Source organism: Petaurus breviceps, unplaced genomic scaffold (genome assembly GCF_028583685.1).
Source record: "Petaurus breviceps papuanus isolate PSGF00001 unplaced genomic scaffold, PetGlider_PUasm1.0 79, whole genome shotgun sequence".
Lineage (NCBI taxonomy): Eukaryota > Metazoa > Chordata > Mammalia > Diprotodontia > Petauridae > Petaurus > Petaurus breviceps.
The window spans coordinates 2,511,816-2,536,514 of record NW_027186523.1 but is presented as its reverse complement, the minus strand read 5'-3'; the positions used below and the strand labels follow the sequence as shown (position 1 = coordinate 2,536,514).

The 24,699-nt window shown below is 33.6% G+C and overlaps 1 protein-coding gene across 1 annotated transcript in view; it reads left to right on the top strand.

Annotated features, from left to right (window-relative positions):
- Positions 1 to 396: 396 nt before the first annotated feature.
- Positions 397 to 24,699, top strand: part of LOC138175785 (transcription factor SOX-5) — a 503,395-nt gene continuing 479,092 nt past the window's right edge. Inside the window, exons 1-2 of the mRNA XM_069106265.1 lie at positions 397 to 1,061; positions 1,851 to 1,948. Of these exons, the coding sequence (XP_068962366.1) occupies positions 1,911 to 1,948 (38 nt within the window). The 5' untranslated portion in view covers positions 397 to 1,061; positions 1,851 to 1,910. The remainder of the gene's footprint in view (positions 1,062 to 1,850; positions 1,949 to 24,699) is intronic.

Below are 24,699 nucleotides of genomic sequence, written 5' to 3'. Positions count from 1 at the left end.
TAAAGGCCCTTAATGTTGTCCAGCTGCAAAATAAAAGGAATTGGGAGGGGAAGTTGGAAGGAGTGGGGGGTGGGGGGGCTGGTGGAAAAGAACAGGGAGTCTGGCTTTTATTTTTTTTAAAGTGAGTTCAGTGCCAGCCTGGACATTGGCTGTGCAGACTATTGAGCCATTGTCTGCTCCATTTCCAGAATAGCCCCCAGTTAATCACTTCGGCTTTGAAGGGAATTTCCTCGTGGAATTCTCCACAGAAAATCTAATCAACTGACCTGCCCTCTCAACAATGGAAGGCTTTTTTTTTCTCTCTTTCCCTTATTGGGGCGGACTCTGTAATGTAGCCTTTTGTGCAGAATGAACCCTCCCAGTAGGAGTGGAGAGAGAGAGGAAGGGAGGGAAACAGAGAGTGAGAGAGAGAGAGAGAGAGAGAGAGAGAGAGAGAGAGAGAGAGAGAGAGAGAGAGAGAGAGAGGGAGAGAGAGAGAGAGAGAAAATATGCACAGTCTTGTGTTTGTGAGGGTGTGCTTACTCTGACCAGATGCTGCAGTGCACGGGGATAGTCACCATCTCTGTGTGTGTGTATGTGTGTGTGTGTGTGTGTGTGTGTGTTATGTGCCTCTGTCATTTCATGTCAAAGGTACATTACCTGATTACCTTCCTCATCTGCCAGATTTTTATCTAGATAATTGGAACTGCTATGGAAGCTGTTCTCTGCCAGCCAGCTTAGAATCTGTAAAACCATAGTTTGTCCACCTTGTTATCTATGACTGCCTGGGCAGAGGAAATTAAAGAGATCCGCAGCTAAGGGACTTAGCCCTATTCCCTCCTCTCATCTACCCCCTCCCCCAGAAACCAAAAATCAGAACAAATCCAAAGTTCTTACTGTTTGGGGAGCTAGGAGGTGATTTTTGTTGTGCTTCACGTGTGTTATTTTGGGATGTGGATACCTATTCCCCTCCACATAGCACTGATGTTTTATGGAGTTTGGAGCTGAGGAAACTTTGGCTGTGTTGCCAGGACATTCGCACCACTTTGTGGAAAGCAAGAGCTAACAGTGAGACGGACAGAGTGAGTGACAAGTTGTTTACAGGTTTCCTTGAAGGGGCCTCTGCTATATTTCAATCTGTCAAAGTTGCTTTTCTTCCCTCAGAACAATGCCTGATTGTTGTGTGTGTATGTGTGTGTGTGAGTGTGTGTGAGTGTGTGCTTCCGTGTGCGGGCAAAGAGAAAGCCTAGAAGGGGGGGGGGATAAGAAGTGAATGTGGAAAAAAATACTATTGCTAACATTGCCATTTTTTTCTTTAATTAGTTAATAACTGCAGTTTAAACGGGTGGCTGTTATTATAGATTCTCTTTTAATCCACCGCTAATACATTTTACTTGATTAATATTATTTGTGTATGCATTTTATTAATGGGGGAGAGTGTGTATGGGGGATGTTAAATGAGTTGACTTCTCACATTCTCTGATGACTGGATGATAGAATTAAAAGGAAAGGACAGGCACCCTGAGGTTGTCTAGAGTCTAGCAGCCGCAGCGTGCTGCTCAGCTGTGGGGGAAGCTTTCTAAACACTCTGTGCCGCTAAGTGTGCTACCCCTTTAAGAGACTGGTCAAGGAGTCCTAGTTCACAGAGAGGGAGAGGGAAAGGGAGGGAGAGGGGGAGAGAGAGGAAGAGAGAGAGAAGAGAGGAGAGAGGAAGAAAAAAAGGAGAGAGGGGAGAAAGGAGAGGAGGGGAGAGAAAGAGGGGGGGGAGAGAGAGAGATTGAGGGAGGGAGGGAGGGAGGGAGAGGGGGGAAGAAGAGAAGAGAGGAGAGGAGAGAATCAATTGGTTTAGAGGGTTTGGACTCACTTGACAGGTTCAGTTGGAGACGATCATAGGTGGCTGCTGTGACAAAGGGAAATTGTGCTTTTCCAGCATGCTAACTGACCCTGATTTACCTCAGGAGTTTGAAAGGTGAGTTGAGTTGTTTTGTTTTGGATGTTATTTTTTTTTTAAATATGAAAGTATAACTCTCCCATTTTACAGGCTTAGAATCAGTTGTGAGATGCTCTTTAAAAATCATGCTTGCCGGAGAAGCTTTTATATGATTCTATATCTTAACTGAATCTTCTTGTTGTTTTCTGAACCAAATTGAAGGAATTTACAAAGTACCCAAGCTTGTTATTGATGATTTTAGGTTTGGTCCTATAACAGAGATTTTAATGAACATTAAGCATCATACCCCTCTCATTTCTTCCTTTCTTCCTCCAAATCTTTTTTTATGCAAAGCACCCACATTTTCAGCATCTCTGTCTCAGATGTAATTTCTGGGATGACAGAGGAATTTGAGGATGATTAGAACTAAGGATTTAAGTTGCTGCAAAACTTTGGAAGTAGCTCCATAAAGCACATGACCTTTTGTTGATATAAGGGAACAGGGTGTGCATTTTTTTAAACTCATGTTAACATCACAACAATCCATCAGGAGATCTTTTTTTTTTAAGTGTCAAAAAAGTTAAACACTGATGATTCCTAAGTTTTAGTGGACACTTTTTGCACTGGCGGTCGAAAGCTCAATTTTGATTTATGATTTTTCCTTCTTTTGCCAAGACAGGAGCATGTGTATTTGAAATTAAGTTGTTACTATTGAGAAAGTATTTTTAGCTGCTTTAGTTTTGTATTATTTCAAGTTGAGTTGGGCTTTCAAAGATGTTAGTCCTCTTCATGTGCATCTTAATATATACTGTATTTTTTTAAAATCTTTATTCTTACTCTACCACAAGTTCAATTTTTGGGGAAAACTATAAATAGGATCTTGTTTGCCATTTAAAATAATTCAAACTTTGCGTTCTCTTTGGTGATTTTTTTTAATCTAAAAAAAGACAGGATGCATGATACATAGGCTATATATTTTTTTTCATTTTCATGAAAGCTACCTTCTGTATAAACATTTGTTGTATCTGACTATGCAATGCAAGCTAGGTGCTAGACCAGCTGGTTAAAAATATGCTAAGTCAAGCTGTTCATCGCTCAAATGACTGAATTTGATATGAAAAGGCGAAAAAAGAAAGACAAAGATTAAAACATTTTAAGATTGCAGTAAATCAGAGAGCAATGGAAGATGCAAAAGAGTACTCAGAGTAAAATACATCTTGAATGTGGTTATATATTAGGGTACAGAATATGAAATTACAGAGAAAATTAAAATAGCACAAAATATACTTTAGCAGTGGTTTCTTCTTTTTTTTTTTCTTCCCACTGAGGGATTTATTGATATCCTCATTTAAATGACTGAACTTCTTTAATGGCTTTATTTGTGTTATAATATTTTCTCACTTGAATTTAGTAACTCCTTAAAATGTTAACATTTAACTTGGGAAGAATGCTTTTTTAATTTTTTACAAAGACAGATTTGTTTTTTTTCCTAGAAATTATTATTGTTTGAAGTAGCGAATACTTTTCTAATTCAACAGAGTAACAGCTCCCTATGTGGTACAGAGTAAGAGTTAAACTATAATATTCTCTAACTATAATTGTATGTTATGAAGATGATACTGGCAATCTGATTTGTAAGCCAGTTAAATGATTCTTATGAAAGGTAGTTACATATTAAAAGGTTACATTCTATGTTTATATGTAGGCAAGCTTTACCACTGTTAGGTTTATTTGTATTTTTTTTTCAATTATCTCCTTTTGAGTTAATTAAAAACTCCCAACCCCCAAATTCTAAAGCTAGAATCTCTCAACATTTTACTCCTGGCTCATGTTTCATTTTTGCCATCACTCAGGGGCATGCACTTCTCACTGACTGGTTAAATAAGCAAATGGTAATCAATAGTGTTGGTATTCTTGCTGACAGATTTGAAAATATTAACTACTCAAATATTTTTGAAAGATATCCCACGATGCAAGAGGTCTTAATTAGAATTGGTAATACAACCCCAAATCTTTATAGCTCATTACCATCTGTTTACATTATGAATATACAGGTAAATGTATCTATAATAACCTAGATGTAGTCATATCATTTAGCAATGATGATCTCCACTTATAAAAAGAAAATTCAGAGGATGTGTATATAATATGTCTGCACTACCACATGTGTTCAGCTGGGATTTTTTCTGATTTTTAGATTATTTGCGACTGTTTCCATATGAATTACTTATAGTACACAGAAATACCTGCCACAGGAGATTTTCAAAAATCAATAATCACCCATGAACCTATAAAAGAAGCCTTCTAAAATAACTTATGAAATAGATCACTGAAGTGAACAAAGTTACTTGCCTTTAGTTGTTTTTTTTTTACACTAGAAATAAAAGTTATGTCACCTTATACTGTTTCCATTGAGAGATTTCTGACTATCTTTCATTGTTCTCCAAATCTCCATATTGTTTTGAAACTTTACACAATAGTTACAACCTGTACAATTAAAAGTTAAATGTGGAGATGACAACTGTGTCATTTGGATCGGTATATGACTGTGATAACAGCTCTAGAGGTGAAAATGGTCAGGACTGTCATTTAAACAATTGTTAATTCATTCAAAAGTGGTAGCACTTGGAGAGGCTGTTAAGAATTGTCCTTCAGATTTTATTAAAAATTTACCAAACTGGACATCCTCTCTGAAAAGTAAAGTGAGTTTTATCCTTTAAGTTTTTATTTGCAAGTATTCATTCTCCTAACTAAATTGATAATGTAGACTCCACATGGGGATGGGAGTCAGGGAAGCATTTCTAAAGAATTCTTAGAAATATTATTGGCAATTAGGACCTATTATGTCTTACTTCTTAGAGTCAGTATAATTGACAGCATGCACTATATGTTAATAGCTATCACATTAAATGCATACTAGAACTCTCACAATATAAACCCTTTGTAGACTTGTAGATGTGTTCATGTAATTAAACACAAGCGAATCTGACTTTCCTTGTTTTTTTAAGGACTCTGCATATCCATTTAAAATATCTGAAAATACAAGGAGCTACCAAAATAACTATCTCAACTTTATTATGTTTATGTGATATTGATAAATAAGAAAAATTAATATTTAACACTGTCATACATATATTTGCATGCCATTCCTCTCTTTTATATTCCATGTATCCTGTGTACATATAACATGCAACAGTTTGAGAACTAAGTTATTGCACTTTTCTTTCTGTTATGGTATGTTAGTGCTTAATTAAGTATCAAGTGTGAAATGATCGCTTAAGAAGAAAGGGTATGTTAATGTCTGTGGAGGGTAAAAATGGAACCAGGTTAAACATTTGGTGTCACCTATTCAGTGGTATCTTTCCAAACGGGTGCAGACTGAAGAATGCTTGTACAGATAGATGTGGAGCGAATGACTATAGGACAAAAAGTCTTTGGTGGGAGGATAAGAAATGGGCTTAGGTATTGTTCACTTTAGCTCTACATCAAATTTAGTTTAATGTTTTATCAACACTTTCCCAAAGGAAAAGTAATTTCCTCATGAGAATACTTTCAAATATGTTTCTTACAAAAATACACTAGTAGCTTTCTTTTATCATAAGTTGGTTACCCTATCACATATTGTTTGGAAATGATTTTCTAATTCATAGCAAAATATAATAGAACACCTCTTCAGTGACACTTTTAGATCATCTAAAATTTTCACACAGGCATCAGAATTTCAACACTTACCTTTTTATTGAGGTAAACTTAGTTTGTATAATGATTTATATAACTAATTTGTTCATAAGGAAAGGAAGGAAAAGAGATCGCTAAATTGGATGCAAAGGAAAGTTATAGTTTCATATTCAGAATGTTTCCAGGGTGTTCATCTTTGTTCATTTCATTTGTTGTACTTATACTTGTTTATAAAGGAAAAGTTGACTGTAACACATAGATTTTCAATAATTTGCCACTGCCTGGAATGGAGCTGTAAGTTTGTAATGCAACACACAGAAGAGAAGGGATGAAATGAAGGGCTTGGTAGGATTGTGCTCTGGGTGACTACCAAGAGCATCTAAGAGTTAAAATATTAAGCAGCATCTTGTGGTGTTCACTGTGCAATAAGTTTGATAGAAGTAAAAATACGGGAGGGTCATTGTTACTTTGCATTTATTCAGAGTTCTTGTATCAGAGCCCACTAACATAATAAGCACATGATAAAGTATTTTACCTGTTCTTAGGGAGTTCTTTGCTAAGAACCATATATACATCTTACATGAGAGCCAAATAAGACCTGTTCTGTTACTTAAGCACATTATTCTTCCATAGAGTTGAAAACTGTTTCAAATGGATTAAATTCATAATGCATTTAGAAAGTAGAATTATATCCATGGGTAAAGTCTGATTTTATTGCTTACTCTCCCCACTATTCATTTTTCAGCAATCTAATGATTATATAGTGTGCTGAAAATACACATTATGTAGGTTGAATGTCTCTCCATTTACAAACTAAGTAAATAACTATAACTGATGGATTTTCTTTTTCCCCTTCATAATTTGTTAGTTATTTATAATTTAAGTCAAGTTAACCTGCCCAGTTTGCTCTGTTATAATAACACAATGTCAATATATAGTAAATATGAAGGTCATATATTAGCGTGAAGTAAAAAAGTGTTGCATAATTTTAATGTGGCATTTCCATTACAATAGAAATAAGAAGTTCTCTAAAATCAAGCAGCAATTTTTATTCTTCATATCTATATGTTTTTCATGGCATTTCATTGTACATTCCTTATAATAAAATAATAATTGTAATTTCTAGATAGACCTGGTCAGATGATATTCATTTGTGAAACAACTTTAAAAATTTTTTTACTCTTGCTTTACTTTTAAAACTTGGGCAAGTTTAATAGGATATTTCATATCCTTTGACAGCATTCACTGACAGCATGTCACAGTTGAAGATGATAGGACTTTGATCATTTGTTATTTCAGATTTTTATTAATCTTCTCCCTCTGTCCCCAAGTCTATAACCTCTTCTCAGCTATCACTAGCATAACCTGCTCATCTTTACTACTCAGTTCATGTGTCCTGAATTTCCCCTGAAGAGGAAATTGTTCTAGTTGTCTAGTTCTAACTGTCCAATAGGGGTTTGTTTTGAGCACCACACTCAGTATCCTTTCCCTCTAGAGACTGAGAGTAAAACCTCAGCCGTATTCCCAGCCTTTGCCAGCCTGAGTCGTTAGAGACTCAAAGTTGTTCCCAATCTTTTGCGCCTCTACTGTAACACTGAATTCTACTCAGTGGACTGTGGAGGACCAGGCAGGAACAAGATCTAGAAGAATTCTGGTGAGAACTGTTTATGGGGATATGGTATTTTAAAAGAATGTAGTAAACAAACAGAATTGTGGCATAAACAAAGATAATTAGCATAAACAATATCATTTTAGGACAGGTGGTTTAAAAAAACAAACAAAACAAAAAACCCAAATATGAACCCAACTTGAATGCTGCCAGTTTGGAACCACTGAACCTTAATCTGTACTTCATGAGATTTGCCCAGGTTTGTTGATAAACTTGTCAACATGCTTTTGCTTTTCCTTTTGTAAAATTTTCCGGTCATTATGCCCTTTTGTCACCCAGCTTGAAAGTAATTAATCTGTTACAAGGTGGTGTAATGACTTTTTTACCCATAAAACATGACAGAAGTAAAATTAAAAACAAAAGCTGGTGACTGTTCATAGACACTTGAAATGAGCTTTGAACAATAAATCTATCCAAACCCAAACTGGATTGAGTGGATTTTAGCTTTCTCTCTTTTTAATCAAAGTAATTATCTTAGTCACTTGATTCTATAATAATTGTACTTTTACTTTTTCCTTATCTTTGGATTCAGAAACACTTTTTCCTATTGCTTAATCCTTGGGATAGTTGCTTAATCCTAAGAATAGGTATATCTTAAGTGTCATTTTCTCAGCGTTTTCCTTGACAACTAGGAGAATGTAACCTAGTTGAGTAAGAATGTGATAGGTGATCATGAAGTGCAAGGATGACATTTATTCTGCTCATATCATCTTAAGATATTTTGCCATAGTGACAATATTCTTGCCTGAAAACATTTAAGTTGTTTTGTTTTTTTAACAAATGACTGTCATTTTATATTGTTAGATCTTTAGTATAGCTACAGATATATAGATATGAATATATATTGCTTTAAGTGAAACTTGAAGCATGGTGAAGAGAGTGTTGTTTGTTTTCCTTCACGCTAAGAACTAAAGTTCTTATTGATGTTGAAAAGGTGTTCTCTCCTCTTCTTCCTCATGGAAGAAATGCAGGTGGTATCTCTGTGTAGTTCTTTTTTGTTACACTGAATGCAGTTTTCAATGAATGTTAGTTTCTTTGAGTTATAGGGATGCGTGTAAACTAGTAAACTGTGTCTCATTCATACACTTTTGAGATTTTTCATACTTCAGGGACAAAAATAATTTGGCTACCAACAAATTAGGGCTACCTGCCAGAGTTAACACATATAGTAGGTAAGAGTAACACCATAACTAAAAGCTTCTGGCAGGGGGGAAAAACAACATTGAAACTCTGGTATGCAACAGCATTTCGAATTCTGTTATTTTTGAAAGAATATGTACACATATATGTATATTGCAAAGGAATGTTTAAGTATGTATAAATAATATGAAATGATTTCCCTCAATATGCAAGCGTATATGTATACATTACATATATGTGTGTATATTACACATGTATACATATATGCACATATATTCATGCATGTCTATGGGGGTTACTTTTGGCATAATATCTCATTGCATGGTGGCATAGGGATCTTCATTTTATTTCATGAGTCTCACATTATTTTTTCCCCAATGTGCCCTCTATGCAATGTGAATATGTCTAATATGAAGCAATGAAGTTCACAGCACAGGGCTAAAAATTAACAAAAACATTTTTCAATAGCATACCTTGTTTGAACGATGGCTTTAAGAATATCTTTAATTTTACCAAGGAGACCAAGTATGAATAGTTTCTAGTTCCTTTCTGGCTACAAAGGAAATTTCCTCAAAGTTAGTAAACCAGGTATATAAGTGAGGCAATTTAAATGGTTTCAACTTCTTTTCATGCATTTCCTTTATAGTATAGCTAAAGATAAGATATTATTTTACATAAGTATATTTTGGTACTTTTGTAATACTTTGTTTCAAAATATGATGTAATATTTACTGTCATACAGATTTTTGGTTGCTTTTTAATCTGATGTTAATTCACAAAGTACTTATTTTTTGCCATTCAGAAACTGAATTGTAGTTAATCCCTTTTTGACATACCTTGCATTCAGGTTTTTTAAAATCAAGATTAAATTATTTTATATGGTTATAATTATTTCTTTACACAATATTGTTGTGAATGAAAAGAAAACAGAATTCGTTACCTACTTTTTGATTTTTTGTTCCTTCTTGCCATGAGTTGCTTAAATATCAAATTTCAAAACCTATTTTATAATTGTGTTTTAAGATGGACAAATAAATGTATTTTACTTGCCATTTATCCTGGGAGCTTATCCTAGAGTTCCTTAGACAATAATTTGTGTGTTCAAAATATTTTTCCCTTTCTTCCTGGTGACCTTTTGTGTCCCTCTCTTATTGTATAATTTTTCTTATTGAGTTTCATAAGGTTTTTGGAAAGAAGTGGATCATTTGTATGGAAATGTCATATAAAATTAGGAGTAATCACTCTCTTCCCTTAGTTTTGCAGTCTGGATAAGAAATCTATATTGAAGATCTCATAGGATATGTAAAGTGTCATAGTATTTTAGGAGACAGTAAAATGAACTGGTAGTCGCACTATTTTATTTCTGGTTCTATCATTGACTCATCTTTGACCTTGAGCAAGTCTCTGTTTTAATGACTACATGTATAAATTGGCTTTGCATTATTTGTAATCTTTCTCACAGCGACATCATGTGATTTAATCACATAATATTTGAAAGGTGCTTGGAAGAGTTCAGAAGAAAGCTTTTATATAAAACTCAAAGTGCTATTAATCAAACTAGGATAAACAACTAGGAACAGAAAATCAAGTATAGTAAGGAATGTTGTGATTGAGTGAAATGCACCCTTCTATTCCAATTCTCTAATAATAGCTGAAATTTTAGTAGTCTTAAAGGATTATAGAGTAAAAGTATCTAGAAGCCTACTGATATACAAATATCTAGTTCTAGAAAAGTGAAATTCATGATATTTGGCCTCTAATGTGCATGTGATATTTAATAGACATTTTTTCAAATAACTACAGAGATTAAAAAAAAAACTGGGTCTAATAATATAAAATATTTCCTATCCTAAAAGGAGTTATAAGAATCAAATTTGAAGTGCAGAATTTAGGACATTTTATAAGAAAATTAAAGTAAAATTCTGCATCCTTTAAATCTGGGAATATATATTTAGTATGACAAACTAATAATCTAAAATAAAGTATATGTGATCAAAAGACAAAAATTTTAATTGGGCGAAGATAGTAGTAGCTGATGCTTATAGTTAAGTTTACAAAGTACCTTATATACATTATCTCATGTGATCCTCCCAAGAACTCTAAGTAGTGAGTGCTAATGTGTCATTTTCAAATTTTCACATACAATGAAACAGAGTTTCACAAAAGTTAAATGACTTGCCCAAAGTCATGATGTCTTGGAATTGGGATTCAAAACCAAATCTCTATGGATTTGCAAATATAGTGCTCTTTACCATGAATTACACAACCAATACAAATAGTATTACATACAAATAAAGCTCACTTCTACTTCTTAAGCCTATAGCATGAATTACCAAAGAAAGTAATAACATCTGAATTTTCTAAGCCTAAATTGTTCTTAAAGCATGTAGCTATTATCAAAAATTTGTATTCAACTAGTTGGGTAAATCAGGGCATACTTTAGTGACTTTTAGAATATTTGAGATTAAAACTTGAGTTTAATGTTGGAAGTATGTGCTTAAAATGAAAAGTTACTAACTTTCCTGTAATGTTCTATTTTCCCCAGAGAACATACATATATTCTATATGATGGCTATTTTTCTTTGTCATTAACATTAATTACATTAATATGATCAATAATTTATATATAACATATACACATAATAGAAACTAGGTATTCAGCATAACATAATGTTGAAAGAGTATTGTGATGGAAAGTTAAAAAAATTTGGAGGTTTAGCCTTTAATCTAATATAATGAGTTGCATGGCTAATGGATTTATTGCCTATTATTGCCATTTCACAAATAATTTAAATTTAAAAAAAAAACATGCTCAGAAAGGGTGACTTGCCTAAAGTTATTTTAGCTCATGTTGTCCAATGCCAAGCAGTGTTTTTTCTATTGTGTTATATAAGCGTTTATATGAAGTTTTCCTCTTCTGTAAAAGTAGTTGTTCTTTAAAGAAGCTTTTGTTGTTTGAGATTCTGTTCCTTTTTATTCTTCTCTGGACTTCACTGTCCTCATCTATAAAAAGACGGATTTGGACTAGATAATCTCTAAGGCCCCCTCTTGCTCTGACATCCTATGGTACTGCATTCTAAGATCTCTACTTCCAAAATTCTAAGTTTCTAAAATGTTTGTACAGTATGCAGCTTTTTTGTTACTAAAGCAGTCAGAATGCTTACATTTCTGGTTTTTTTAGGTGAAATGAGCAGTACTTCCTCAATCAGCCAAGGAATTTACATTTCAAACTATTTCTCAGTTTACATTTGAATTGGGGACTATTATCCAGGGGCAAAGAACTTCAGTAAAATGGAATTCTGGGTGCTTGGGTGTCTGTACCTATACATTTTCAAAATACACAGCCTTGTTCTCATAATTAAAAAAACATTTTGTGTTATATCAAAATAATTCAGCATACCAATCAAGCAGCAACTATATTCAGGTGCCTACTGTGTGTAAATCACTTTGCTAAGTGCTATGTGAATTAGTTATAGATATAAGCTAAGGTTTATGTTTATACACATAAATGTAACATTAAATTTACTTGGGTCTGCTGAAGTGAACTTCAGTAGTTGAGCAAGAAAACCATAAGGTCATGAATAAGACAAACTTTAGAAAGTAGCATAGGCTTATATTATTAGAGTATTAACAATTGGGAGCCTTAGTGTCCAAATTTTTGAGAAAAGGAAAAAGAACAGTCACAAATAATGTGAAATAAATGTTCCTTAAATACCGCTCTATATCCTGAGAAGATAAAGTTTAGATGAGAGAGGCATTACAGTCTATGAGAAATACCACTGTGATCAGAATGACTGGTTCATTTATTTAGTGCTAGAAAATATGTTAGAAAAGTCAGACAACCTGAGTTCAAGTTCTGACTCATTATAAGTTACTTACTTTGTGCAAAATGCCTAACCTCTATATTTCAATTCCCTTACCTAGAAAGTAGGGATACTAATACTCTCATTATATTTACTTCATAAGGTTGTGAGGATAAGATGAGGTAATGTAGCATTTTCATGTCATAAAGCATTTTATGCAAATGAATTACCATTATTGAAAATGGTAACTGATATGTGGCGTTATTGAGGCATGGTCTGGATTCTTTTTAGCAGGGTTCCTAGCACCATGAGCATGATTCTTGAATATGAAGAGATGCATATATTCTCCACATGCAGCAATCATAACCAAGTACATTTAATTTCAAAGTGGACAAGTGAGTCAGTCAGGGTATAAGCTTTAAGCATAAAAGGACCTTTCAGATCACCTGGTCCAACCCCTCATTTTACAGATGAATACATCAGATCTTGAAAGCCACATGTATGTAAGCATTGGTGGGATAAAAAAAAATGTTACTTGGCCATTTGAAGGAAGGTCAAAATTGGCTTCATGTTAAAGTTAATTCTTTGTACCATAATTCAGATGTAGAATTACTGACTATTCATGCCATTTTTAATTTTGGAAAGAATAAATGTTCTTCATTTTCTACTGAGATAGGGGCTTTAATTTTTTTTAAATTGAACCCAAAATGCATTTAAAACAAGGACCAAAAGGAAATGTGCAAAAATCCTACTTTTAAAACAGAAAGAAAATCTGGAAACCATCCAATCAGTCATCCTACTGCTAATATATTTTATAATCTAGCACCTAGTGCTATACAAGGATGGCATATGTTCCTGCAATTTCTAAACCAAAAATTTAAAACTATGTTGGGAAAGTCACTTAACTTCTCTGTTCTTCAACCACTCATCTATAAAATGGGCATGCATACTAACTTACCCCCTAATGCTAAAGAAGAAACATAGCTAATTATTATTTACAAAATATTTAGATATCTCTGGATGAAAGCCACTGAGTACAAATTGTTCAGTTTTTACCAAATGCAAAATAGTTAACATGCTTTAAAAGTGAAAAATTATGGGATTAAACAATAATTTCAATAGGCAAGTGCATCTAAAAAATTACCTGTCTATATTTTTAGTTCATACATGATCATTATTTGTAAATACGCTAAGAGATAATAATTATTATGGCTACCCTGGTTATTATATTAAATTAGCATATTATCACTAGATGTAGCTTATATTTTAATAATAATGGAATATATTGGAAATTATACTTTTTCCTTTAGTGTATAAGACATATCAGTCAGAGAAAGTTACTTGCAAGCATCTACGCCTCAAATATGAAAATATCAATTCATTACTCTGCTTTGATATATGATCACTCAACTTATAACTCCAGGATTCCTATTTTGTGCGTATCAAACCAAAAACAACTAAAAACTGACTCTATAAAACAAAATAGATAAATCATTGTTTACCTAAAGGGGAAAGCTATACCTTTCTTTTTAAAAGCCACTTTAAAATAATACAAAGAAAAAGAACCCAAAAATAAAAAATTAAAATAAGAACAAAATACTTATTTTTATGTGAATTGTTTATACACACACACACATGTATATATAGCGTGCTGAAAGTCAGAAGTTATCCAGAGTGCTGATACCAATTGAAGAAGATGATCTTTTGCCTTAATTATGCATCTGGGAAATATTAACTGAACATTGTGTGGAGAACAGTGAATACCTTAGTCGCCAGTTGTCTAAAATGCTGCTAATGATCGACACAGTGCCAGTGTTTTGATGGCTAAAACCTAGGCCTGAATATGAATACAAAGAACACAGTTAAAAAAAAAACACATTTTATACAAAACAGATTTCAACCATCTGCTTGGCACTTAAGTTTGTGACTATAGGCAATATATGAAAGAGACTACTGTCCAGGTTATGAATGGTATCACTTTTATTGGTAACTTAGAAAAACCAGAGGGTTTTGAAAGCTTGTATAACTAATGATTTTCTTCAGCTGAATAATGAAAACAAGTACTTTAGCCAAAATTTTGTTCCCTCCATAATGTCTTGAATGCCAGTCTCTTATTGTAGCAAATGAGTTTTTGCTAATAAAATGATTCTTACTGCTGCACCTCAGAATATTCAAATGTACCAGCCAACTCTAGGCAAGTGGCTCTGAGGATGAGAACCCCAGATGGTTTATGATATAAAATATTGTTTGCTTATAGGAATAGGTTGTATCATCAAGTCTGTTGCCTCTATACTATGGAGCATGTCAAGTCAGCATGCAAGTTAATGAAGCAGCATCACTTCTGGATTTCACACTTTCCTATTTGATCTGAATTTATAGCGTTAAACCAGAGCAATACTGTTCCATTATTGCTACAGTGAGAGAAAAAACAATTTCTGTCATAAATTAGACAAGGTATTCTTATTTGGCCTGGTTTACTCATCTCAAGTTCAAGGAGAAATCCTAAAATGCTTAGTAGGAGAATATTAGTAAACACACTCTGAACCTCTTAAAATATGGACCAATTCATAGAGACATTTTCTGTAACTTGTACCTATGCTAAATGTATATGTTACGTCTTTATGTTCTAGGAAAAATAGAATACAAAAATTGAGACTGAAAGTGAACAGTTTTTAGAATCAGTCAAGACATTCATTTAACATTAATTCTTGACTCGTCTAAATAGTGTCCTGTGTTTTGCAAAAACATACATTAAACTCTATTCTCCATGGAAAAGACGAACTAGACAATTTGGCATGGAAAGATGTTCTTCTAAGTCTCTCCACAGTTATCTGCAGGGAGAAGAGAGTTGAAATCTCAATACATATTGTCATCCTGTTAGTATGAGTCAGAAAGATTCAAACCAGGATCTTGCCAATAGTGGTGAGCAGAAAAATACCACAATTGCTGCTACTGTCAGAACTCTTGCCTTTTTCCTAGAAAATAGTAATGATAGTAATTTTGAAAATTTTTTGGTGTTTTTATCTCTTTGTATCACAAACTGAATTACTTAGAAGTTGGAACAAAATTTATCTTATCAGGTTTTCCAGATTTCATGGAATTGCAGAACAATATATAAAGGAAAGGGTTTACGTGAGGCTTGCAAGGGTTAAGTAGGAAATTCTTTACCTGTCAAAAGGCATGCTCACTTTTAATAATAATAACTGATACTTATGCAGTGCCTTAAGGTTTGCAAAACATTCTAAAAGCATAAAAGTCAGAGGCAAGATTTGAACCATGGACTCTTCTGACTTTAATAACAATATTCTTTTCACTATCTTATACTTTCTGAGGTGATGTGATATTATAATTGAATAAATCTTAATGTTCCAAAGAAAAGTACAGTTTGATCTAAAAATTTTCAGCCTCTATAGCCTATTAGCTATTGTCTTATTTGTTTCCCTAAGTATACTATTGGTTTGAATCCAAGAGAAACTGAAGGACCTTGACATTTATGCCTTTTTAGGTCAAACACCTCTGGGTGATTAATCTTCACGTCATTTTCCATTTGGGGGGTGGGGGGGGAGGGTAAGATTGTTTTATAGTGTTTCCATTATCCAGAGTTGCCTAGAACCTTTTTTGAGAGATATTCATTGCCCCTAAATCTTGACTGAGTTCTGATTTCCTTGATCTTAGAGAGCTCTGAGGCACTCTGAGGTACCACCACCACCACCACAAACATACATTTTTATATTGAGTTACAGTCTTTAAAGTGCTTTAAATACATTATTTGATTCAGCTGTCACAGCAATTCCATGAGATAGGTTTTGCAGGTGTGATTATTCTAACTTGATAGATTGCAAAACTTAGGTTCTGAAAAGTTTAATTATTTGTTTGTGGTCATAAGTGTTAGAGGCATAATTGAGACACAGGTCTCTTTTGACCACCAAATTCTGTGTTTTTTTAATTTATTTTTGAGGGGGAGGGCTTGCAGTCAAAATTCTTGAGGTACATTAACTATTTTGGATTTTCACTATGGGATGTTTGTCTAGGTATGCCACCTTGTGACATTAAGTTTTTTGAGGCTTATCAGGCAATGTGTTGGTTCAGTGTGTTTTCATATAACTATGGCATTATGAAAAACTTCAAGTTTCAGTGATAAAGGGGTTACTTTCATATATCAATATGATAATACATCATGGATCTCTCATGAATTCATGAGAAGCTTCTTATATCTGATAGTCAAAAGATTACCTGGCAAATTTTGAGCAGAGAGATATTATAAGGCATGACCCTAAATTAATGTGACTAATTCCACAAAATCATATGTGAAATTTGTTACATCATTTAGTATAATATTAACTAAAGGTAATTGGCTTCAGAAATTCCAGGAGATTTGTGAATGAAGATAGACTTTTTTGTTGATAGTCCAAAGTGATTTGTCATTACCCTCTTAAATTATGGTTAATTAGTAAAGGTGTGACATGGTCTATGTAATTTCATTTTAAGTTTTCTGTTTTAGTTTGTAGTTCTTGTTACAAAGTTTTTTTTTTCTCATATGCAGATAAAATCTTTTCTTGACTTATTTGTTTACTTCATATAGTTACCCTCAATAACTTTCTGCCATATGAGAATAAGGCAGATTCATTGCAGCAGGAATGAGTGGGTTAATTCAATACCAATAACAGCAACAACAAACATACTGTTTCCAAGATACTCCAGTTTAACAAAGACTTGCCCAACTCTGAACTGGTAGTATCTATGACCACCAGTTATCCAAATTTCTTAGGGAGCCACGAAAACCTTTGGGAATTAGATAATAATACATACATATAAAAATGTGACCAATTTAATATTTTAGCACAATCTCACTATCATCTTTTCAGAACTTTGTTTCCTAGAGGGACTATATAATGAGTCTTACTCATTGTTTTACAAGAGTACAGAAGAGTAGCAGTTGTCTTTTTAACTCTTTTACAAACTTTCAGAGGGCATGCCTCTGTAGGTTTACATGAGTTTGGCCTTTAAAGCAGAAGACAGCAAATCATATTCGAAACTATTTTGGTAGAAATTTTCCTAGGTACATGAATAAAATGAATTTGGGGGGAAGGCATGAAATAGCATTTCTGAATTTCTACATTCAGGGGAAAACATAAAAGGTATTGAATGAATTCAAAATGAAGCTTTCCACCAGAGTTCTTGGAAAGTTTAGGGAACAAAGTCAGCTTCACTACTGTGAACAATTTAGCCATTTTATCTGCATGTTGTCTACCTCCCTACTTGACTAAGTAATGCAGTTACATTTATTGGTGGTTTACTTACTTTTAATACCTTCCTGTCCAGTATGGTTTGGGGGGAGCTCCAGAATGCATGGGTAATATGTTGAATTGAAAAGAGAGGTTGTATGTGTGGAATGAGGATGATGAGTATTAAATAGAAAGGCTCAAGTCATGCCAGGCAGAATAAATTTGATTAAACTGTTAAGTTGATGTTGCCCTGCCCATTGATGGAGACCAAATGAAAATCTATGTCTTTTTTCTTACCACAAAATTTTTTAAATGTAACATTTTCTGTTGGATTGAAACAAGCGGCCTTATGTCCCACTTTTCAACTCTCAAACAAATAGTACAGTGACTGTTTTAAAACTTTTTTTAGAGAGACTTGAATTCTCTGCTTAATATATATATATATGTGTATACACATACACAGATGCATATGTGTGTGCTGCAGATTGTTATAATAAAGATACAGTATTTAATATGTTATGGTATGTAATAACATTTATCTGATGACTTAATTTAAATATTTTTTAAAGCATGATAAAAACATAATTTGATGAGTTAAGGGGTTCATTTTCATTTTTTCTTTTTTTGGGATACATATTGGTAAATGCTTAGAAAAGGACCAACTTAATGACTTTACTCATCTTTTAAAAGCTTCTAGATTTTAGCTAGGAATTGAATGTCTTTCAAGTCCCAGAACATATTTATTTTAAATATTTTATAAAATTATGAAATAGAGAAAATCCATTCAATATAAACTTCATTCCACAACTTGTAATTGTTTTAAAATATATATTCTCTTCATAACAGAAATCTTTGCGTATGAATACATCATAGTTAATTTTATTAAAATTCTGACTTGGAGCTTTGTTTTCTTTTGTTTTGCTTAGCTTTGGGACAGATTTTCATGTAAGTGTAAATCTATATTTGGAAAAACAAATAAAAGAGGGACATTGTTGCTTGAAGAAGGACGTGGGATTATTCTCATATTAAATAAATTATTTTTTTTCTTTTTACTCTAACAAAACTTTGAAATAATATTGCTAAATTTTTATTTTTAAATTTAGACTCATCAAATTCTGAATTTATTTGTATGAATAAAGATCATTGTTTCTTGTCATAAACAGAAGCATGCTTTCATACTACTTGATTTGAGGTACTTATTTTGTAAGATTCTTTTGGATTTACAATTCCAATATGATTCTTTTGGATTTGCAATTCCAATATGGTCTTAGGTAGGTGTAATTTAAATATATAAATAACCTAATGTTATTGTCTTTTGGTACCTAGATTTTTAAGTTGAGGGATTGCAACTTTTTGTTAACTGTTACCTTTGTTGGGAACAATATTATCATAAGGATATTCATTAAAATATATACATTTCCTTGAGTCTGCCTATAGGAAATCAATAAAGAAAAAAAACTATTTAGGTTTATCTTTGCTCCAGGATCAGAATTTCAATTATAAATTTTATACATTAAATGCCTAAATTCCATTCATCTTGTTATTTTGTTTTAATTATACAGTATATCTAATGAATTTTCAAAGATATAAAGCAAAATGAATGTATAGCTGATATAACATATGAGTAGGAAGAATCTGTATGTCATAGATTAGATAATATAAATGCATAAAAATAGATATACTATTCCACTTAGCCTTTATTCCATGAAAGCAAATCAACTTTAAGGCTTTGTTCACATGAATGTTCTTGATAGCAGTATAGCAGCATGATTTTTCTATGAGAATCTAATGTGTGTAAACCATATATTAATAACATATAAGTAGCATTGTATGCCCTTGCTAAAATGAAAGTTAAGCATTGTGGCATAGGCTTTAACTTCTAGGAAACAAGAGAAGAAAGATCAATCTATTGGACACCATTCAGAAAGAAGATGATAACATCATTTTATAGCTTAGGAAATGGAGAAAAAAATCCTAATCAGTTAGAGTTACTACTGTCGTGTCTTACCATCCAAAGCAAACACTATACATTATACTACTTATAGAGAGATAGCATTTTAAAATGTGCCATGTGTTTGCATATGTAAGTGTGTATATGTATTTCTATGTTCAAAATATATGGTCTGCATAGAATGTAGAGTTTGGATTTAAGATGCACTGAGTTTGAATCCTAACTCAGGCACTTAACAACTGTATTAGTTTAGGCAAGTCTCTCTGAGGCTTAATTTTCTTTTAATATGTAAAATAGAGATAATAATAGCACCTGTTTCACAGGGTCATTGTGATGATCAAATGAGATACTGTATTTAAAAGCACTTGGTAAATAAGTATTAACTCATGATGATGATGGTGATGATGATGATGATGATCTGAGAAGCAGCATGCATAATAGGAGGCTTGCTTGAGACAAAAAATCTGGTACATAGTAAATATGTGACCATAGGTCAGTCTCTTACCTCACAATGGCCCAGAAAAGCAATATGATAATAACAACAACTAACGTTTATACAGCACTTACTGTGTACCAAGCACTATGCAGAATATTTTAAATTTATTATCTCATTTGATCCTAATTACAGCCCCAGGAGGTAGATGTCAGCTCTTGTCATTCAAGCATTTCAGTCATATCCATCTCTTTGTAATCCCATTTGGCATTTTCTTGGCAAAGATAGTCTGCCATTTCTTTCTCCAGCTCATTTTACAGATGAGGAACTGAGGCAAACAGGGTTAAGTGACTTTCCCAGGGTCACACAGCTAATAAATTTCTGAGGTCAGATTTGAACTCAGCAAGAGTAACTTTCCTGACTCCAGACCCAGCACTCTATGCACTGTACCATCCAGCTGTATCTAGATTCTATTGTTATCCCCTTTTTGTAGATGAGGTAACTGAGGCATACAGAGTTAAGTGACTTGCCCATGGTCACATAAGCTAGTAAATATCTGAAGGCCAAATGTGAACTCCTGTCTTCCTGACTTCAAAGGCAGCACTCTATCTACTGTACCACCTAGCTGCCCAGCCACAGAGATAAATATGCAATGATGATTCTCATATTCATTTCAAATGAGGCATAAAACAGGGTATTATAATCTTGAAAAAGATTTTTATCACTTTGATGGAGGCTTTCTATATGTGCCTAAATGGGGAAAGAATTCCTCATAGGTCAATGGTTCTTAACTTAGGGTCTTTTAATTTGTTTTTTTTTATTTTAATTACTATTTTAAGATAATTAGTTTCTTTTTTAATCTTATGTATTATGTTTTATGTATTTTTAAACATTGTTCTGGGAAGGGATCTCTAGGACTCCCTACATTGCCAAAGGGATCTATGACACATGTGAAAAGTTAAGAACCTCTACAATAGATGATGATTAAGTCATCTAGTGTCTACTGTTTGAAGATGCTATTTTGCTTCTGACTTAAAAAAATGGCAGAACTTTACAAGACCTATTCAATGAGTTCCATGATTACTCAAAAGTGATAATTCTAACAGTCTCCATAGGACAAACTCAGTGGGTGGGAAAATGCCTATCATCTAGGTGATGGCATGGAGTTGGATGGCCACCAGTGTGCGGAATTAATATTTCAGTACATTTGTGAGAAACAGATACTACAGATATAGAAATCTAGAACTGAAGATGAGACGGAGTTTGAAAGGGATTGTAGTTGAGAAATCTTACAGCGCTTTCAACAATCCCAAGCTGCTATCCTACTGAAAAACCCATCCCAGTAAGACAAGTACAGCACATTACATACTGTGGAATATTGAATCCTTTTGATGTGCCAAGAACTGTACTAAGTACTGGGAATAAAAATGTAAGCCAACAAAACAACTCCTTGTCTCACTCAGTTTACATTCTAATGGGGGAAGACAACACAAAGAGAAGCTAGAAAGTAAGCTTAGTGGAAGAAGATAAATATGAAAGTACCACATTACAAGTTAGGGTATAAGTGCCAATGAGAAATGTAAATAGAATAGCCTGAGAGATCTATAAAGAGGGAAATTGTATAATAGATGGAAAAGTCAGGGAAAATTTCAGGAAAAAGGTGACATGTTTTGGAGGAAAAGAAGGACCCAGGCAGACATGTGAGAGACTTTTTCTGACACAACCGCACTGGTAATTAAGGACAGGAAAAGATCCAGTAATGATGAATATCCTGCTGTGACTGGAATGTCCACTTCACAAAAAGTATGTATGATAAAGGAAGAATGTGTAAGTTAGAAAAAGAGATTGCGTTCAGATTATAAAGGTCAATGAATGCGAAGTTGACAAAATTTGTTTTGTTTTGATTTGGTAAATGAAAGATAAAGACTAATTTTTTTTTCAGGGTCAGAATGCTGTGGTCAGAAGTTTGAAGTTCTTGCAAGGAGATGATAGAGGAAGGTAGTAGAACAGTCCATATAAAATTTATTAAAGACCTAGGCAACAATTTGCAGCAATGGGAGTAGAAAAGGAAGTATAGATATGAAAAGCAATTCATAGGCAGATGCAATAGAGCAACTAATTAGAGGTGAGAGGTGAGGAAGAGGAAGAGTCAGAAGTCACTCATAAGATTCCAAACCCAGTTAGGAAAATGGTGGTGCTATCAACAGAAGTTAAGAAGAGGAGCAGGCTTTTGCAGGAAGATGATGGTATTTGATTTGAACATTTAAAATCTGAAATATTGGCATTGATCTTAGTTCTTTTGCTCTCCTTTAGCTTTCAGATAGCAAATTTATTTTGTTATATTGTTTTTAAATCCCAAAAGAATTTATTAGAGACTTCAAAGAATGTAAATATAGGGATGTCACAAACAGGAAGGCATGGAGTCAAACAAGAATACTGGGCACATGGGGACTGGGAACAATCCCTGGACTTTGGCATCTTTCCCTGCAAGTGAACCCTTAGTACTTCTAGACCTTTTATTCAAACTCACAACTGAACTATCTTTTATGTCTTGTCCCTACTATTTATAATGTTAACTACTTGGGGGCAGCAGTTGTCTACTTTTACTGCTTGTATTACCACTACTTTGCATACTCTTTGATACCTTTACTATTCAGTCATATCTTACTCTTCCTGACCCCATTTGGGGATTTCTTGGCAAAGATACTGGAGATGTTCACCATTTCCTTCTCCAGTTCATTTTACAGATGAGGAAAAGGAGGCAAACAGGGCTAAGTGACTTTCTCAGAGTCACACAGCTAATAAGTATCTGAGGCCAAATTTCAACAAAGGAGAGTCTTCCTAAATTCTGGCCCAGGATTCTATCCACTGTATCACCTAGCTACCCCCATTGGATGCATACTAATTGCTTAATGCATGGTATTTTTTATTAATTTATCTTTACTGATTATGTAATGTTGTAAGATTAGGTACTCTCTGCCTGAGCTGATGTTTTCCCAGACAGTCCTAAGCTATAATTTCCATGTTGCTGTCCTGGGATTCAATTCACTCATATCTGCAGATATACTCAGCTTTAGCATATGGTCTGGGAGGTCAGACACAATAAAGGTGAGCAACCACAAAGTAAATGGCTTTAGCAAACCACACTTGAAGTAAGAGTTATCTTTAAGTATGTGGTAAGATGTATTTGGTGCTCTGAAAGATTGCCAATTGCCCATTTGTTGATATAGTTCATCTTATCCTTGTAGAATAGCCTTATAATGGCAGTGCAGGTAAGTCTGCATTTAATAAACTCTTAGTAATAGACATTGGCTAATCATGCCAAGGGAGTGGAATGCCTCAGTGAAATTATACCATTAACCCATTTAAACATTTTAATTTCACAAGCATAGCAGCAATGCGGTGTATGTAGTAAACACAGAGTAAATTGCAAACCAAGTTAGTTTATCCACCCAATGTAGTAGTACAGATGTCTCTAAGTGACTGTACCCAGGAGGTTATCCATGTAGTTTGGAAAAGAGGCAAGGGGAGAGAAAGAGATATGGGCATCTTATGAAAAAGTGATAGAATTGAAATTATGAGAACTGATAAAGCTACTGAGTCATATAAACATATATCTTCTTATCTTTCCTGTTGAAATTTATAATTCAAACACTTAAAATTGGTTGTAATTACCTTTCTCTTTTTTCTGCACAGAAAATATATGTAATATTTTTCATAATAAGAAATCTGATTATATTTCATGTTTTAATTATTATTAATCTTTTATCCTCATTTATGATTAAAGTAATACTATTTGAATGACTTACTTGGACCTAAAACATGAATGTAAGGAAAAATATGATTAATTCCAGAGAAGAAAATATAAATTAATATAGGTATGATCTACAAATACAGTGGAACCTCAAATTTTCCTCCAGTATAATAGATCTTTTCACATATAAATATGACATTTTTATCTTAAAGAGTATATACACACACACACGTGTGTGTATATGTGTGTGAATAAAAATAATTTGTCTTTCCTTTACACTTAAAGATTTACAAAGTTCTTTCCTACAGATAACTCTACAAGGTATGCATAGCAAGTCTTGTCTCCATTTTAGAGATGAGCCCTGATCCTGTAAGAACTAGACTCAGGTTCGGTAACTTGCCCAGGCTAACATAGCTGCCAAGTGTCAGAGCCAGGATTCGGTCATTTAATCATAAATCCAACTTTATATCTACAAAGTCATACTGCATCTCTGTCATTCTGCTTGAAAGAAAGCTGAAGGACTATGAAATAGCAATAGGAAAAACTAGAGAGACAGACAAAAATCTTTGCTTGAATTCAACAAACATTTATTAAGTGCCTACTATATATATATTGCAAATTTAGGTACTGGGATATAAAGATGAAAATAACAGAATTCCTATCCTCAGTTGTCAATCATCATAAGAGATGATAGATTTTATATGCATATAAGAATGATGTAGAGTAAAATGTGATATGGGCAAAATAGAATTAGATATAAAGTTTGAGTGGGAAAATCACCTTTACCCTTAGAAAAAAGTTCATCATGAGAGTCTCCTTTTCTGGATGATGCATTGATAGTCAATGTTATCATGATATTAAGAACTTTATTCTTGAACTGTCTACCTTACTCAAAAAAGTAAGGAGCGAGTTCCCTCCTCTCCCTCCCTCTTTCCCTTCTTTCTTTCCTATCATCCTTTCTTTACTTAATATTTTCCCCTTCTCCCTTCATGAAGACTGTGAATGGGAAATTGTGTTGGCAGCCTCTAAATTAAGAGGATAAGGAAGGAGGAGGGATCCTGGAAAAGGGTGAAAAACAAAGATTGCTTTGGTGTGTGTGTGTGTGTGTGTGTGTGTGTGTGTGTGTGTGTGTGTGTG